The following is an 18,099-nucleotide window of genomic DNA, read 5'->3' as shown; positions in this document are numbered from 1 at the left end:
CCAACTCCGTCTGGTGCAATGGAGGGCCAAGCCCAGTTTAAACTCCAACTGCCTGCTTCAAACGCTCCCCAGGAGCTAGCAGACTCTTGAACAGGTCCGGCCCTGTGTTGGCATGGACCTGGGTCAGAGTTACCGGGTCAGGTTCTACCTGGGTCCCCCTCCATTTTGGCCCGGTGCCAGCGTCCAACCGAGCAGCGCCATCTGGACCACTAATCGGCATCCATTTACCCAGAACAGAAGGAGATCTCAGTGACAGGTGCCACCACACGAGCGGACATGATGGCTCTAGTTTCCATTGTGTGACCTCACAAGTACCCACCATGGCTTTACTTTTTATGGTGTGACCACACGACTGCCCACTATGGCTTTATATGGTGTCACCATAAATGCTCAATGCTCAATGCTACTTACTATGGTTTGTACACACTAATGCCCACTATGGCTCAACTTTATATGGTATGACCAAGTCCTCACCATGGCTACACTTGGATACATGTCCAGTTTGTATTCCTTAATTTAATAGATTATTAATACATATATATCCTCCTATAAACTGTTTTCACACACTTGATTTGAATCTAACTTTAACTGGATATTATGATATCTATGTATAACATTTTGGATACTCTGTGTGTGTGTGTGTGTGTGTGTGTGTGTGTTTGTGTGTGTGTGTGTGTGCGTGTGTGAAATGTGCGATACAAATAAATGTAGCTTTCCCTTGCTTTTGCCTAAATGAGAACGTTTACCAATGGATTTCTGACACATAAGACAGATAGGCTTACTGATGGCTCTCTGTAAAACAGGAATATTATTAACTCACAGCTTCAGCCACGCCAGATGGTTTTCAGCACAACATGTTGTTCACACACATTCCCCCATTCACTGTTAATATAGCCTGGCAAGCCTGAGGGGACTACATGTGGACTTCTGCAGATCTGGCACCTGAGAATGGCCAGATTACGACACAGTGACAAGCCATCCTGAGTCTGGAATAATATTCTCTCTCACTCCCACTTGATCTAGGCCATAACCCTCTATGGGAAAACAGGATTATGGTATAAACGTTGCTATGTTCATTGTAGGCTTACGGCATATGTCCCTAATGTTTATACCAGAGCACGTAATATATGTACTGGTGGATCTGCGAAGCGGCTCCAAAACCAAGGTAAACACATAAATCATCTACGGTTAGGCAATGCAAAGTCATGGTGAACTGCCTGACTGAGCTGTGATGTACCTCTGCAGTATCACAGAGATGGTGTGTGTGTGTGTGTGTGTGTGTGTGTGTGTGTGTGTGTGTGTGTATGTGTGTGTTTCCCAATCTAACGGGCAAGACAAACACAAACATAACAACATGGTGTTGTTGGGTTGGGAGGTTGCTGTGTTTCATCCTGTGGGATCTCCCCTCTCTCTCTCTTTCTCTGTGGGAGTGTAAGCTCCTCACGCTCGTTATGCCAAATCACGGCTTAGCGGGAGCCAATTTGCTGTGTAACTGCGGATCCAGTCTGCCGGGGACAGGTGTACCTGCGCACAGGTGTACCTGCGCACAGCTGTGCGAGGGGGTGAACCAGGTGGACAGCCTGGCCTCCCACGGAGCAGGGAACTCTGAGCCAGATGTAGGCCACACTAAGGCCATATCTGGCCCAAATCCCATGCAGGTTCATCCAATATCGAATCTAAGAACCTGCTGTCTATTGTCAATAGTGCTATATCAATCACTAAAAATAGAAATTTAATTTACAGACATTTTATTGCATTTAATTAATGTCTTTATCTTAAAAAAAAGTAGGCACTTTATAAACGTATACAGTTTACTTATAAAGTTTAATCTGAACATACTGTCTATTGTTAAACACTAACACTTAAACACAATACAGGAGGCACACATGAAAGTAATTCTGATTGCAGGGTTTGATAAGCAATTGTTAATCCGACTGTACAACCTACAAGCATAGAGGGAAGTAACAAGTAACACCTGTGTTCAAAGGTGTGGGAAGAGCCTGATGGGCTTCTGATGCTTAACTAGTAGCACAGTCCCAACAACAATACCATGGAGAGTAAGAGTACATGCATATGGAAATGTACATCTGTACTACTATACCATAAGTAACTTTGGATAAACGCATCCAGTAACTGTGAAAATGTAAGTCATTGCCTGAGTGGTAAATGTACTTCAGTGTACTAGTCATTAGGGTGTTCAGTGAAATCTTCACCGTGTTTTGCATTAGGGCTAATGATTTCACATCCATCTACGCATGTCTCTGGCATCGTCTCCACAGCGTCAACTGCAGCCATTTAGCTGCCTTACAGCAGTGGAAGCATGTCCAACACTGCAACCCCTGTTTCCATCTGTCAAAAACGCCACTCCCCATCAATATTTCAGCACTAACTTGGCAGGACAGTTAATGTGCCCCTTTTCACCCATATTGAAGTTATGGGCTTAATTCAGCTTTTCAAGAGGAACTAAACTAAACCTCTTTTGAAGTGGCCGCTTATCTTTGAGTCGTACAGACGCCACATTGTTATCAGCGAAAAGCCCTTTCGCAACGTTATCGGCATATCCTGCGTGATAACGCCTTCTTTTGAAAAACTCACATTTCATCATTTCATTCATCTAAATTGATCTGCTGGCACTGCGGTGTGGTGATGGTTGCCAGGTTAATGAAATGAGCCGTTTGTTTTTAACTCATGGACACCGTAACCCTAGAGGCAGCACCAATCACTAATTCATGCCCTCTCCTTCAGGACGACTTCCTGAGGGCGGTGTCGCCTTACGGACGCTGACAGAGTTGCCTTTTACGCCTGCCATCTATCTGACCTACCCCTTTTGTTTTGTGTGTGTGTTTGTGTGTGTTTGTGTATGTGTTTGTAATATGTGTGTGTGTGAGAGAGAGAGAGAGGGAGAACCTGTGTGTTTTTGATATCTACCTCTCTGTGCACACATGTACATACATGTGTGTGTTTGTGCATGTTTTGAAGTAATATGAGTTGTATTGTGGTAATACTTATATGAGGTGACACACACACACACACACACACACACACACACACACATGGACAGCTGGTTTTAGATGACCTGGACACAGCTGATGAGCTTATTCCAGTGCCAGTGCCGGGTCACTTGGCATACGTGATCGGTGTGGAAAATAGTAAAAAATGTGGGATTCGGTGTCTGATGTGATGACTGGTGGTACACCCCACTCCACTGCCTGTCTGATTTTAGGCAGATTCCACTCTACTCTAAAAACAGGGTTTCTTTTGGCTTAAAGGTGCAGTTCTCGATACTAGCGAAAGGCTATTGATATTTGACTCAACAATACACCCCTACCTTCCGTGCCCCTTAAGCAACGTTGCTGACTGGCTTGGATAGTATGTTCCGGTTTTGCAACCCTTATCCACCATTTTGCAAAATGTATGTGTTTAAATTGTGCTGTACAGAGCCACTGGCACAGTGTAGTTCGCAGTCACCTCTGATTCATGCTGTCACAGTATTTAGAAGTTTCTCTCCTTCCCCTTTGGTTCCCTTGTGAGGATAAAAGGACTAGACAAAGCTGTACAGCCTTTACCCCGGGCTAGCTGTAGCCTATTCATGAGTAGAAAGAGAGACTCACATCAAAGCAGCACTTTAAAACACACGTGACAGTGCTGACAGAGAGCTTTGCCTGTCACCTGCCACAGTTACAACCTGAAGGTGATGTAGTGACACTAGTGTACGGTGGGAGATCGGGCACTAAAGCGGCGTTCCTCGGATAGTGTTCTTCTCTGCGGCATTGAGCGATGGAACAGAATTGCTGACTCATGCTTTCTGATGAATGTGCTTCTCTCTCTCTCTCTCTCTCTCTCTCTCCCTCTCTCTCTCTCTCCCCCAGAGGCACGAGAGAAGATTTGTGCCCCTGTGTGCGCAAGAGGTGGCATGGCGCTCCTTCAGCCAAAGCTGGCCCAGCCATCAAAGCAGTATGATCTAAACAAACCCTATTCCGAACACAATACCGAGATGGTACTACAACAACAAAACACCACTGGTCCATACTAAGAGACACACAGCATGAAATGTCATCAGGGTTATAAAAGCGGGCATTATGAGCAATGTGAGATTTATCTGCAGGATGTTCTATAACCCTTTACAATGGAAAATGCTGACCGATGCAGATACTTAAACCCACGTCCAACCCTTCTATTTATAATCACAGTGGAAGTTGAACATGACTCATTTCTATTCCATTTCTATTCTTGGCTGTTACATCAGTGGACAGGACCTAAGACCCAGTCTTAAGTGCTCTGCTTTGCACTGTATCCCTAGGCACATAAAGGAGTGTCTGGGTTGGGTTTTTCCAAAGACTACGGAACCGGAACTATAGTTAGTGCAATTCTATTCCAATAGTTTAAGTATTATCGGTCTGGAATGTTTTTTCTGTGCCTATAGTATATCTACTGTTGCCACGGACACATTTTCCCTAGATTTCTTTCCGCATGGTCTATTCCCATTCCGTAGCACTTCCTGTGCGAATCCTAGCTTGGCACAGCATCAACGCGGGACTGCTTGGCGCGGGCGTAGGGCACTGCTCGGCGCAGGTAAATCCAGTCGCTAGCGCCCACTTCTGGGTCGGCCTCACAGGGCCCAGTTGCTCCCTGTCAGCACGCCTCCATGATGGGACTTAGTCGGTGTAGCAGCACTTCTGCCACTTGGAAAAGGTGTTTAGCAGATGCTTTTGTCAACAAAAAAATGCTGCATTGATGAGAAATCCAACTCGGGTTGATTGAATGTAAGGCAGCAGACAGTAGACCACCAACACTCACGTGGATGCTAGAGGACGCAGACTATTAATGGACTCATGGTTCATAGAAATAGTGCAATGTTATCACTAAGGAATCCATAGCACTGGGCAGTTTGTTTGCTAAAACTACTGTTACGTAACGAGCCTGAGAGGTGTCACTGGAGAGTCCGAAGCACTGGGAAGCAATCCCATTCCCAGCACTGATGGGCCTCTCGCCTTTCAGCTGCAAAGCCCTCTGGGTAGACAGGTGCTAAATGGCATGACATCACGAACACACACACACGCAGGCCTCATCTTAGCGGAAACATGCAACACTTAGAGGTGATTAACGGGTATCTACTTTCTACATTCTGTGAGAAGCAAAAATAGAAACAGTGTGTGTTTGTGTTTGTGTGTGTGTCTATGTAGGGAGGAGAGGGCTCACAGTTCACATTTAAGAACAGTTAACATTTGATGGATCGTGGATGGATGGTGTCACGGACAGATGCGGTCATCTCCTCCTTGCCAATTGACTGACTGATTGATTTCACTTGACAAACATAAAACGGAAATCTAATACAAAGTACTGTCATGCCCCACTCCCCCATGTCCTGAGTGCTAAGGACAAAACTGCTAAGCCTGTTGCCGTTGAGGTCCTTGATGGCAAAAAGCAAGGTAGACCTGCAAACATAGAGAATGTAACAAACTGACATCCCATCTTGTCCTCTAGATGTGAGAGCAAGTGCTCAAACACATCACAACTGAGGAGAGACTGGACAGCTGTCTGAGCCCTTCAGTACCACCTGCACCATTCATAAACATTAATGTAGAAAACTAACACAGCCACCACTGATCCACACTGGTACGAATTGGGCTAAAAAGGTTTAAATGTTCTGAGGCAAACCAGGTATAGGAAAAACAGACCGTTAACTCAGAAACACCTTCTGTTTGACTTTAGTGCAGCATTCCACAGCATATCAATGGTTTGGTCCAGTGTGACTATCTGAACTGGAGCTAAATTCAGGATGAACTGTACTATTGGGCCTTTTTCATACAGTGTGAAACAGATATCTCTGTTTGAAACAGTGTTAAGCTCTTGAGACTAATAAAGACCAATATGTATTGTTGTGTTACAGACAAAAACGGTCACAAACAAACACAAACAGCATCCACATTACAGTAGTGTCATGAGCTTACTGGAGCATATATGACATCTGAGCACTACGGTGGCCCATTTGTTTGGCTGACATAAGAGTTGCGTAACATGGGGAACAACACTAAAACTGACAGCTGAGGGCACAGGAGATCTGGGTCCGCATCGCTCGATCGCGCCGTGGGCCCAACAGATTCACCGCAGTCAACCTGAAGAGCTGCTGGTTCTGGAAGGGATCCAGTCCAGACCTGGGTGAGGTCTGCCGCTGGGTTGGCGGAAAAAAAACAAGCTTGGGTGACAAGTCCCACTGAGATGCAGCATTAGGGCCGTTTCACATTGCCTGCCTTGTGTGTGTGTGTGTCGACTGAGCTACCTGTTGATTTTCATGTCCCATTCGCACTGCCTGTATGAGGCGCCGCCGTCTCAGATGCAATTCGGTCTGCGCTAGACATCTAGAGTTTGGGCGTGAAGCCTATTTGTCACACGTGAGATAAGCGTGAGGTAAGTATGAGAAAAGCATGGTTCTCAGCAACAATAGACAGTAAAAAGATCTTTCAATTGTGATATTGACATCATACCAGCAACATTACATTACTGATACCGCTTACTGTAGTTTCACAGACAAACACAGCAATTAAACAATTTTAGCAATTGTATGTTATGAAAAGGGAATGTGGAGGCTACCTGTGTAATATATAGACATAGCAGAACCCCAGTGCACACTATAATTATATTATGTGAACAGAACATTAGGTGAAAGAAAGACAAAGAGAGATTGAGTTTTAGAGAAAATGATTAAGAGAAAGAGAGAGAGACAGTGAAAGACAGAGGGATAGAGAGATAGAATGAAAAAGAGAGAGTGACTGAGAGAGAGATAGAGTGAAAGAGAAAGAGAGGGAATGATTGAGCGAGGGATCTGAATAACTGTGTCGCAGCACCCACAGGAGTTCTGATTTGAAACCGGGCAGTCGGGCTCATCGGAATAATTAACTAAACGTACCCCTTAAATGTCGAGATGTTTTTTTAATTACCCTTCAAAGAGCTACAACTTCTGTCTGGAGACAACTGTCTGGACGTCTAGAGCCGGGGGTGTGGTGTGTTATTACTGTGCACACACACACACACACACACACACACACACACACACACACACACACAAATCAAATCACGTCCCCACCCTAGGCTGGCACACCTTTGTACTGTGAACAAATAGCAACCTTTTGAAATTTTGCCACAGACATTCTTCCCCTTTCCTCCTGTTTTTCCACTGCATACAGCACAGCACTGGCAGGAAAGGGACACACACACACACACACACACACACACACACACACACACACACACACACACACACACACACACACACACACACACACACACAAATGCTTCTCACATGGCTCTGATGAACACACTCAAGGCTAGGAAATGGGTGTTTGATCTGGGTATGACTGTGCGTTGTTTAGGCCCCTTTTTATATTCAGTCATGGATAATGTTATATTCATTTTATATTCAGTGTCCTTTGGTGTCTTTGTACAATGTTCTTCCAATTCAATTAGCCTCATATTGCTGAAGACAATTTGAATGTAGATGTTACAAGTAACCCTATAACTACTTTCCTGTACCTATAACTATATATAGAAGTGCAACATATTAAATGAGTAAATTCTAATTAAATGCAATTTATTCAGAAATTTGTTGCAGTATAGCCTTTCATTACTTGTACTGACCACCTACAACCACTTCATATACAGTGGTGTCATGTTGTCTTCAGTTACAGATAGCTGGATCTGATGGAAAAACACAGACGCCATTATTGCACAGCAAAGTCACCACAGTGATGAGGAGTCAGTGCAACCTGCTGATATTGGTTTTAAACTGTAATCTACTGGCTCGAGACTGGAACCACAGACTGACAACCACCCGGGACGGCCAGTGTCTGTGCATTGAAGCGCAGTTTTGTGGTCTAACCTGGATCTCAACTGACAACAAAAACACTGACGTGGCACTTTGCACCAAAACACAGGGTGGTAAACAAGGACTGACCTACACTTAGCCGACTCTAACTCTCTCTCTCTCTCTCTCTCTCTCTCTCTCTCTCTCTCTCTCTCTCTCTCTCTCTCTCCCCCCCCCCCCCCCCCTGTGGTTAGCTAGCGTTCTGTGGAGATGGTGTTGCTGATGGATCAATATGGGAGTGAGAATGCTATTGACAACTGCATATAGTGAAAATGCCCCCCGGAATATTCCATGGCTCTCAGCGGGCCGCCACTTTACGGTGTGGGGAGAAATTAATCCTATTAGCCCTATCTGTCATGTACAGCGCATTTCTCAGTGTGGGAAGGTAAGCCCGACAGCTCGCAGAGAGTTATGCAATGTTCTGCAGAGGCATCCCAAAGCAGGAGCTGGCTGTGGGCCAAGGTCTGAGACCTCACCTCACTACCCCTCAGAGTGTCTACTGCGATGTGCTAACACTCTGGAACACTGACAGAGGGGAAACGGAGGTTGTGTTCCAGTGTTACAGGACAGAGGCTCTAGTTAATGTGGCCACAGAGTAGTTGTTGGGATGCTTTTGCTGGACTTGAACTCAAATGCTGTAGGACAGAAGCTCCATCCAATGTAACCACAGAACAGCAGTTGGTAAGGATTTACGGGGAATTAATCTTAAACGTTACTGAACAGAAGCTCTAGCAGCTGGTCATGAAGTGATTTCATTTTAAATGTTATAGGACAAAAACTCTAGTTAGTGTGGCCACTGATTAGCTGTTAGTAAGGATGCCACAAGGGGCACTTACTTGTAGCTGGCCATGAGAATACCATGAGGAGACCTGATTTTAAATGTTACAGAACACAAGCTCTAGCTAATGTAGCTATGGAGTAGACTAGCTGTTAATAGCTACCACAAGGGAACTTAATCCTAAATATTATAGGACAGAAGCTCTAGTAGCTGATCATAATGCTACAATAAGGAGATGTGATTTTTAAGATTCTCTATCTAATGTTGCCAATGAGTAGGTGTTGATATGACTTAATTGGATTGGATTCAATGTATTGTCATTGCACAGAGTACAAGTACAGAGGCAACGAAATGTATAAAGTCTCAAATGTTACAAGAAAGAGGCTAGTTAGTGTAGTCCAACGCTGCGATAATATACTGTCATAAGAGGGCTTCGTTTTAAACTGTCCATGACAGAAGCTCTGGCTAATGTATCTATTAAGTCATTGGGCAGAAGAACACCATAAGGGGACTTAATCTCAAATGTTACAGGACATAAGGTAAAGTAGTCCCTGAGTAGTTGTTGAAATGGCTGCGTGTTTTCCCCCCACTGATATCAAAGAAGAGGTGTTGTTATAGAGTAATAAAGTAAAACTAAATCTTTTTTTACTTTGTGAGATCACATCCACTGCAATATTGTTGCCTATTTACTAGGGTTTGTAATAAAAAAATATAATTTCAAATAAACTTTAAAATGATGTAAAACAGGGCATTTAATGAAAACTCTGTGGTAGGACTACCTTAAAATAGCGTAATAAATGGTAAATTATGACATTTCATGTAAACATGTAAATGTGTGTATGTGTGTGTGGAGTGTGGAGTCTTGTGAAAACTGGTCGAGTGTGATAGTGGACACAGTAACATGACCCACACGCTGAGGCAGAGGGTGGGGGGGGGGGGGGGGGGGAGGTCCTGGCTTTGTTTGGTGTCCTCTCAGCAGCCGCTGCCACCACTCCTCTGCCTGACACATGAGTCCCAGGGCCCTACTGAAGTTACCCCTGAATCTGAGCCCTGTGGCCACCCTCCTGTCTGCAGACACACACATACATACATACACATGCATGTGACGCACACACACACATGCAGGTGATGCATACACATGCATGTGATGCACACACACACACATGCATGTGATGCACACACACACATACACACACATGCATGTGATGCATGCACACACATACACACACATGCATGTGACAAACACACACATCATACCGCAACTTACCATGCACTCACAGATAAAACACACACATTTCACCCCCCCCACCACACACACACACACACACACACACACACATGTGCCTCATCCATGTGACAGACCCATTCCACACACACAACGGCTATGCAATAAACACACTACAGCCTTATCAAGCAGCAATCTAACCAAAGCCACTGTGGAATAACCCCACAGTCAAACCGAAAAGCACCACCTGTCTGAGTGATCCAGGTGCAGCTACCTGCAGGCCACATGGCCATAGCCAAACCTTAAACCTCTGCCAGCCCGTAGATATACGGTTTCAAGGCCTGGCCAGAACCTGATACCGCTCTCTCCTCTTCCTCTTCCTTCCTTCACTCTCCTCTCTTCTATCACTATGGCATCTCTTCATCAGACATGTGGACGGATGCCCTGGCCTGTCTATGCCTTGTGTTGAGTTCTGCTTCAGGACTGCCAGTGGGCTGAGAACCACAGTCGATTATAAAAGCTTTAATGCACTAGAAGCCCTGATATCTGTTACAGATATAACTAATTTCTTTGAAAGGAAAGAAAATAATATATATATATGTGTGTGTGTGTGTGTGTGTGTGTGTGTGTGCCTGGATGTGGATGTGTGTCTGTGAGTATGTCTATGTGTACAACAATATGGCTGTGTTTATGTATGTATGTGTGTGTGGGTGTGTATGAGTGTAGGTATATGTTTGTTGTGTCACAGTTAGTACACGGGTGTGAGTGTGTGTGTGTGTGTGTGTGTGTGTGTGTGTATGTGTTTGTGTGTGTGAGACAGGTGGCCAGCATTGTTATGGTGTGCCTGGGAACTCACAGACCACTAATGACATGTTGATGGAAAGTTCTCCTGACTGGTGGTCTGGGTATGGCATGTTTTGAGTGTGACAGTTCTGTGTGTGTGTGTGTGTGTGTGTGTGTGTGTGTGTTCATGCTGCCATTACAGAAACAGACTATGTGATTACATCCATTCTCACCAAGCTTGCCAGACCAGTCATTGTCCTTACCTATCTGTATCTATGTGAAAGCAGAGGAGGACAGAAATAAAAGTGTTTCAATCTGAAACATGTGTTGCAGTAGCTCCCAACCATAACCTAAAGATTGAGTGCTGATCCCACATGTACTACTTTCTCGAGATGACAACGTGGCCGATCCTTAAGATGTCCAGATCCTTCTTTCCTTCAGCTACCTCCTTTATCACCTACGGCTACGCCACCACTGCTGTCAGCAACCGGATAGAGACAAGGTAGAGACAGCCCTGCTGGCAAACATGGATAGCTTTTCAAAATGATTACAGCCAAGGGCAAACCATTTCATCAGCTGACCCTATCATCATTTGATCAATTTCATACACACTCATATGCCCGCACACACACACACACATACACACACACACATGCATACACACACACAGAGACACACACACACGCATGCATACACACACACACACACACACACACACAGAGACACACTCACACACACACACACACAGACACACACACACACACACACACACACAGACACACATGCAGTAGGCTAATGCCATCGTAAAATAATACAGCATTGTGCGTTGCCAGCCGTTGCTGCGAGTGTTATCCTTCGCTTGAATATTAAAACAGGTTTCTAGGTTGCTAGTGTGGTGGATGGGGGATAGGACAATACTGCAGCATTTGGCAACCTCACCCAAATCCCCCTCTGCAGCGGATCAAGCCTGGTCAACACACACACACACACACAACAAGCAGGTGAAATTAAATATTTTAGGGCAGCAGATGAAAAAAAAAAAAAAACAAGTGATGTGATGACAAACTGTATTGAAGATCAGCTCAATCAGAAGGCGAGACCCACGTGCCGACAACGGCTAATCCTTCTCATCCCATCACACCTGCCAAAAAGCAGGATTACTCCAGCACGGTCACATAGCCCAAAACTCAGCCTCTCACCCCCACTCTCTTTCTCTCTGACTTTCTCTCTCTCCCAGACTGCCTCTCTCCCTCTCTCTTACTCTCTTGCCTACTGTCTCTTTTGGACTCTAGCTCTCAAATTCTCTTTCACTCATCAACCGTCTCTGAATCTCTCTCACTCCTTCCTTCCCTTTCTTCCTCCCTCTGTCCTTCTTTATCTCTTCATCTATCTTTGTCATTTTCTCTTGATCCTTCTGGAAGGAGATTTATTCAGGTAAATAATGAAATAAGGAGAGCAGATGCAGCGTGTGCTAAATCTGGGAAAAATAATGAACGCAAACCCGCAGCCCTCACTCTTCCTCCTCTCCCTCAACCAGCCAATCAGGAGCCCAATCAGCTCACCCCACAACACACTGCACTGCACTGAGCCACCAATGAGGATGCAGCAACAAAAAAGAGGAAATGGGGTTCTCTCCCTCATCTCCATAAAATAAGTCTTAAATGTTCTATTTTGAACGTCCTGTGAAGGATGCTTAGTAGAACCCCCTAAAGCTGTCTTGATATGTTTTGTTTGTGACAAAGCGTTGTGTGACTGATGAGATAACTTTTAGGGGGAAAGGGCAGAATTGGTAAGGGGGTTTGAATGTGGTTCAGGTCTTGTGGCCAAATCATCATTACACTTCACTTCTATCACAGCCTCTAATACAGAGACGTGTGTTGCATCTTCTTTGGTTCTCTGAGATGTAACTGGTGGAATATGATGCAGTTGGCCGCTGAGAGACAGCAGTGTACCTGTGTCTGTTGTAGCAGCTCTGAATGCAGGTCTGAATGCAGAGAAATGAAGTGTGTGTTTGGACACTGCAGTGGCCAGTTGTTGTTAAAGCGAGTGAGAGCGTCTGCACCATCACAGGACCTCTGCCGCATATCTCACCTGATAGGTGCACTGGTCTGTTATCTCTCTCTCTGCTCTACTGCATAGCCTCATTCCAACTACTGTGTGTGTGTGTGTGTGTGTGTGTGTGTGTGTGTGTGTGTGTGTGTGTGTGTGTGTGTGTGTATGCGTGTGTGTGTGTGTGTGCATGTGTGTGTGTGTATGTATGTGTGTGTGTGGGTGTATGTGTGGGTGTGTGTGTGTGTGTGTGTGAGAGAGAGAGAGAAGCAGTGTGTGTGTGTGTGTGTGTGTGTGTGTGTGTGTGTGTGTGTGTGTGTGAGTGAGAGAGAAAGGCAGTGTGTGAACACATGCATGCATGCATCATTGAACACAGAATGAATGGCTGTGCACATCAAGCTTCAATGCTGGCCCTCCTAACCTTGCTGTTCAAAGCAGAACCATATCTGGTAGCGAGTGACAAAAAGCCCAACAGACAGCCAGGACAGACAGAAAGCTAATGCACAGTTAATTTGGTAAGGAATTCCCAACAGCTTTTGATAGGTAATCTCTGTCTTTCAACACCATCTGGAAGGCATTTAAAACGCGAGGGCTTACCCTTAACCTCAGCATTAGTAAACTACCGTCAGCGCCTGAAAGCCGGCTGTACGCACCTCTATTTAGCGCACCTGCAATGCTGAGAGGGGAAAGGGGGGTGAGCGAGAGAGGGAGAGAGGGAGAACGAGAGAAAGAAAGAGCGAGAAGAGAGAGAGAGAGGGGGGGGGTGCTGGAACCGCCACTGCGTCTAAAACAGATCTTTACTCGGGAGCTTCGCAAGAACAATTCAAATGCAGCCCATTCTCTCCTCTTACGCGTGTAACTCCTATGTCAAACTAACAAGTGAGCGGTAAAATACACGCATGGCGTGTCATGACATTCCGGCTCACTGATTAGGAAAAACAGACTACGCCGAATACTTTCTCCTCACGTTTGAGTGCGCTTTTTCTGTAGAGACGTCAAAGACTTACAGCATTGACGACACCCGTGCGCATACGCTCTTTGAATATTAATGAAGGTATGCGGTTTCATTGATAAAAATCCTGGACGGAAAGCAATGGACGAACAACGTAAAACGTCAGCTAGATGACATTCGGTTTGGGGGCATGCAGAGGACTTCTCATTATGTGGTGGCCGTACTAACCCAGAAAAAAAGCAACCAGGACAAAAGAACGTGCAGTTTTATTTGAAACAGTACCTGCATTTTGTCGGACGTAAACACCTCGGTGTCCACATCGCAGGCGATGAGTGTCACCATCTCCAGTTTCATGTTTATGGATGGCATTCCCTTTCAAGGCTGAGGGGGAGACAAAAAAGAAACGTTTTCCCCTTTCCTCTCGAATAAGGCCGTGCAGTCCCCACTGACAACACCTCCGGCAGGACAGGCTTGCACTGGATACTGTAGGGTTGTTTTCAGACGCACTTAGCGATGTACTGCAGCATCCAGCGTCCACTCTCCTTACGTACAGCTTGTTTCCACTGGCCGAGCCGCACTTGAGCGCACGCAGAAAAAGGGCTGTCAGGTGCGCGCGAATGGAATGCGCCAACCAGCGCCCTCAGCCGCTACATTGACGTCATCAGCTCGCTCATTTGTTCTTCAGTTTTCCCATCGGTACTGCTGTGCACTGCAGAACCAGAGCAAGACACACAGCGGGCCTGACAACGTCCACGCATTCTTTCATTGCGATCAATCTGGAAAGCGAGAGACTAAGAACTGATGTTTTCCCTCAATTTTCCTCAAAACCAAAGTAAGGGCAGCAGGATGATTCAGAACAGGGGGTTGACAGTACATCTTTTAAGCATATGACCCTAGTAACAACTAAAGTGGTGACCAGGAGTAAACACAGAGGTTGGTCTTCCTTAGTTTGACTAAGAGCTATTGTATAACCTCATAATCTTGATATAAAACCATCTGTTTCAAATGTTGGCTGCTCAGGCAGTAAATCCATAAGCTGTGCTGAAGAGACAGCAGGTGGAGGTAATGCTCTCTCTCTCTCTCACACACACACACACACACACACACACACATCAGAAGACATGACTAAGGGAGAATAGATACAGTTAGTCTTGTGCTGATAGAAATGAATCACCAGCTCTGATAGTGTAACGAGGATCATATTGTTATTATTAACATAGACCATCTTCAAAAGATGATGCACATACTCTCATCTAATTATTGATTCACATACTTTCTGGATCTTATACTCTATTTGTCATTTTATTCCTTTGTTCTACTGTCCAATGTATGTTTTTGTATGAACGCAGGACCACATTTTCAAATACTGTATGTGGGACATTACATTAATAAAGTTAATCTTATTTTTTGTGTAGTTAGAAACAGAGATAAATGATGTCCTTATTTGTGTAACTACCCACACTGACTAACACGGCAACGCTACTGATTTATTTTCTTGCTGCCAATGATGATCAGGCACTATGGTAATCTCAGAAGAAGTTTCTAAGGAACCAATCTTGGCTTGCCAACTGTCAGAATCAGATAGTTTGAGAGGAAAATAAACTGTTCTGTACAAACCTGTTTGTTCTGGGTGCACACAGCCTGCATGACTGGAAGCCCAGCTGGATCTGCGCCAGTCTTATTTGTAGTACTGCACCATGACACCTGGGCAGTTGTTCCACCTGTTTCCCAGGGACTGCTACATCTGCTCGGATGAACCGCTGTGGTCTATTTTTGTCAGAAAAGTTCTACAGCCTCAATCAATCCTCTGCCACAGCTCATGTAGTAAGCTTCAGAAGGGATTAGATTTCAGTCGTTCACTGGCCGTGCTGTGCTGTGCAGTGCAGTGCAGAATTATTACTGGCATATGCAAAAACCTTTTTTAACCACAGTAATTTATTCATTAATCTGTACTTAAATAAACAAGCCGCTTAGGTATGTAAATGTAATGAAAATTGGCTCAGACGTAAAGAAAAGTAGGAGATAGTGTTGACCCTCTGAGGCTCTGCGGAACAATGCGCTGGTAAATTACATTTACAGTTAGGCAAGTGTGGCCACGCACGGGCAGATACGGGCAAACCGTTCGATTTAAAAAATGTCTAGCTTGTATTCAGGGCAGTCGGTCTCTGACAAGAGCCTGATCATTTTTTTGAGCTAAGCTTGTTGCCTGCATAAACACACTCAAAAACACAAAAAACAACAAACATATGCATAATCCTCACCATAACACACAGCACCCTTCTCTTGCTTTCTGTCTCTCTCTTTTTCTTTCACGCACACATAATCACACTTTCCCAAACACACAACAACAACAACAAATAAATACATCTACAAACTAAAAATCATGCACATACAGACACACACACACACACACACACACACACACACACACACACACACACACACACAGACAAGAATAAACGTATGCACCATAACAGACACGCACACAAATCCAAAACACATATGCACACACACACACACACACACACACACACACACACACACACACATTACTGCACTTATTTGGCTTGCCGGCTTGTAGCATTAACTAACAAAAGCAAGCTGAGCCAGAAGGCTCCTGATGGAATGGGACACGCATCATTCAGCGGGGTTTTGCCTATGTGTGTGCGTGTGTGTGCGTGTGCGTGTGCGCGTTTTCTAATTGTGTTGTGTTTGGAGTTCGAGACCTCAGATAGACCTCATGCAGAGCACAGAGTAAACACAAAGCCTTGGGCACAGACGGAGAGAATGTGTGTGGGTGTCTCTCTGTATGTCAGTGCAATTGTGTGTGTCTCGTACAATCTCTCACTCATAACCGCAGTGGTATCGTGGTAGAAGTGAGTCCTGCATCCTCCAAAGGATGGAGGCTGCAGCCTCTCTATGTCCATGCCCATCCCAAAAACCAAACACCTCTGCAGCTCTCTCTCTCTCACACACACACACACACACACACACACCACACACACACACACACACACACACACACACACACACACCACACACACACCACACACACATACACACACACACACACACACACACACACACACACACACACACACACACACACACACACACATACACACAGAGCCAAACCAAACCCAACCCATGCAGCCCCCGGCTTCTCTGCAGCTGCCCTAATCTAGGCCAAGCTATTTATAAAGCAAGCAACCGAGAGAGAGAGAGAGAGAGAGAGAGAGAGAGAGAGAGATAGAGAGAGAGAGATAGAGAGGGGGGGAGAGATAGAGATAGAGAGGGACAGAGAGAGGGAGAGATAAAGAGAGATAGATAGAGAGGGGGAGAGAGAGAGAGGGAGGGGGCAGAGGAGAGGAGGGAAGGGGAGTGGAGTGGAAGTGTGAGAGATAGAGAGAGAGAGTGAGAGGGAGAGAAAGAGAGGGGAAAAGAAAGAGAATGAAAGAATGAGAGTGAATGACATGAGAAATAGAGAGAGGGAGAGATAAGGAGAGATAGAGAGAGAGGGAGAGAGAGATAGAGAGAGAGGGAGAGAAAGAATGAGAGTGAGATGTGAGAGACAGGAGGAGACAGAGAGTAAGAAAGAGGGAAAAAGAGGGGGAATGAGAATGACAGAGGTAGATAGAAGAAGTAAAAAAGGGAAGAGCGATATAGAGATATTTGGGAAGGGTAAAGTGATTGAGAGAAGGACAGAGACAGAGAGTGGAAAGCAGAGGGACAGAGAGGTGGCATTAGAGAGAGAGAAAGAAATGGCATTAGAGAGAAAGAGAGAGAGAAATGGCATGAGAGAGAGAGAGAGAGAGATGGGTATTAAGAGATATAGAGAGTCTGGCAGGAAGAGCATGAGAAAGAGAGACAGAAGGAGAATGATAGAAAGAGATGTGGGAATTAGTGAGAAATGAGAAAGAGACAGAGGAGGGGCGGGGGGGGGGGGGGTAGAGACAAAATAGGACAGAGTCAGTGGCCACCAGAGGACAGACAGACAGGACTGACACAGTGGCCACCAGAGGACAGACAGACAGGACTGACACAGTGGCCATCAGAGGATAGACAGACAGGACTGACACAGTGGCCATCAGAGGACAGAGAGACAGACAGGACTGACACAGTGGCCATCAGAGGACAGACAGACAGACAGGACTGACACAGTGGCCACCAGAGGACAGACAGACAGGACTAGACAGCACCCACTCTGGTGTGGACCTGGCCTATGCCAGATTTTAGGTTTGAACCTGACGTAGATGTGATGTTGATCTGGCCTGGATATCATGTGGATATTGACCAGTTCTAATCCAGAATCTGAAATGGACCTGGCCTGGATATGCTGTGAACTCACAGTGTCAGCTGTAATCTGGGTCTCTAGGCTATGATTCAAGTCTGATTTGGGCCATTTCCCTGTGTGGTCTTAGATCAGATACAGGCCTGGGTTTTTGCAATGC

At 45.3% G+C, this 18,099-nt stretch overlaps 1 protein-coding gene across 1 annotated transcript in view; it reads right to left on the bottom strand.

Annotated features, from left to right (window-relative positions):
* LOC105908247 (calcipressin-3) overlaps positions 1-15,100 on the bottom strand; it is a 24,869-nt gene extending 9,769 nt beyond the window's left edge. Inside the window, exon 1 of the mRNA XM_012836726.3 lies at positions 13,931-15,100. Coding sequence (XP_012692180.1) covers positions 13,931-14,017 — 87 coding nt within the window. The 5' untranslated portion in view covers positions 14,018-15,100. The remainder of the gene's footprint in view (positions 1-13,930) is intronic.
* Positions 15,101-18,099: the final 2,999 nt, after the last annotated feature.

This window comes from Clupea harengus, chromosome 14 (assembly GCF_900700415.2).
Source record: "Clupea harengus chromosome 14, Ch_v2.0.2, whole genome shotgun sequence".
Lineage (NCBI taxonomy): Eukaryota > Metazoa > Chordata > Actinopteri > Clupeiformes > Clupeidae > Clupea > Clupea harengus.
The sequence above is the reverse complement of the archived record's forward strand: the minus strand, read 5'-3'. Positions and strand labels throughout refer to the sequence as shown.